At 77.0% G+C, this 1,336-nt stretch overlaps 1 protein-coding gene across 1 annotated transcript; it reads right to left on the reverse strand.

Moving 5' to 3' along the window:
* Positions 1–29: 29 nt before the first annotated feature.
* LOC106002901 (progestin and adipoQ receptor family member 9-like) lies at positions 30–1,124 on the reverse strand (the record flags this gene model as incomplete). Its single annotated transcript, XM_013037652.1, has 1 exon — positions 30–1,124. A coding segment is annotated over one exon (1,095 nt), but the record flags the coding sequence as incomplete, so codon positions are not given.
* Positions 1,125–1,336: the final 212 nt, after the last annotated feature.

Below are 1,336 nucleotides of genomic sequence, written 5' to 3' on the forward strand. Positions count from 1 at the left end.
CCCCGCCCTCCCCCTCCCCCGCCCCGGCTTCACTGGTCCCCGCAGCGCTCGGCCCGCGCCCGCGCCGCGCCCTGCCGCAGGAACCCCCGCACCACCAGGCCGAGGCAGAGCAGCAGCAGCAGCATGGCGCCCACGGTGCCCGCGAAGGTGGGCGCGCCGCCGGGCGGCGGGCCGCGGCGCAGCGAGCGGCGCAGGCCGTCCTCCACGTAGTGCGCCTGGTCGTAGATGCTGAGGAAGGTGAAGATGTGGAAGAGCTGGTGGCTGTGGCCCACCACGTCGAACAGGCCGGGCTGCAGGCGCTCGGGGATCTTGCTGACGTTGAAGAAGGCGGCGACCGCCAGCCACAGGTAGCGGCGGTGGAAGCGCAGGAAGAGCGCGGGGTCGCGCGCGCGCAGGTCGAAGAGCGCGCCCTCGAGCGCGATGGGGCAGGCCAGGCTGAGCGGCAGCGTGAACACGAGCGTGCGCAGCTCCGCCGGGTGCGCGCGCGCGCCCGCCGCGCCCGCCGCCCCCGCCGCCGGGCGCGCGCGGCTCTGGCAGCAGGCGGCCGTGCAGCCCACCGCCAGCGCGAAGGCCACGGGCAGCACCAGCGCGCGGTAGGCGGCGAGCGCGCGCGCGCATTCCACGCGCCAGCCCAGCCGCTGCCGCACGTAGGGCGCGAGCGCGCGCGCGTCCAGCAGCCGCATCCCCGGCAGCATGTAGTAGTAGTAGGCCACGGTGCTGCCGAAGCCGTAGTAGCTGATGGAGGCGTAGTCCAGGTAGAAGAGCGCGGCGCGCATGCGCCGCGAGGCGCTGCCTAAGGCGTGCGCGGCGCATCTGGCGGCGAAGGTGATCAGCACGCCCGAGGCGTAGCACCAGAACGGCAGCAGGCCGGGGTGGTGGAAGGGCAGCGGCTCGGGCGCCGCGTCGGGGCCCAGCAGCAGCAGGCGGCCGAAGCGGCCGAGGAAGAGCAGCAGCGGGATGAAGTGCGTCCAGAAGTTGAGCGTCTCGTTGGTGGGCCGCAGCACCGACGCCAGGCACTCGCGCGCCGAGCTGGGCGGCCGCCGGTAGCCGGACAGGATGAAGCGCTCCACGAAGTCCTCGGGGACCTGGTCCCAGCGGAGCAGCGCGGCCGGGGCCGGGGCCGGGGCCGGGGCCGGGGCCGCCGGGGCCGGGGCCGGGGCCGGGGCCGGGGCCGCCCGCGCCCGGGGCTGCGCGCGCCGCGCCATGGGGCCGCCCGGCCTCGCCGCTCCGCCGCCGCCGCCCCGCCTCCTCCCGAGCCGCATCCTCCCGCGGCCGCCGCTCCTCCGGTTTCACAGTACGCCTGGAGAGACACGGGTTGGCGGTGAGCGGGGGTGCG

This window comes from Dipodomys ordii, unplaced genomic scaffold, assembly GCF_000151885.1.
Source record: "Dipodomys ordii isolate 6190 unplaced genomic scaffold, Dord_2.0 Scaffold1000005106, whole genome shotgun sequence".
Lineage (NCBI taxonomy): Eukaryota > Metazoa > Chordata > Mammalia > Rodentia > Heteromyidae > Dipodomys > Dipodomys ordii.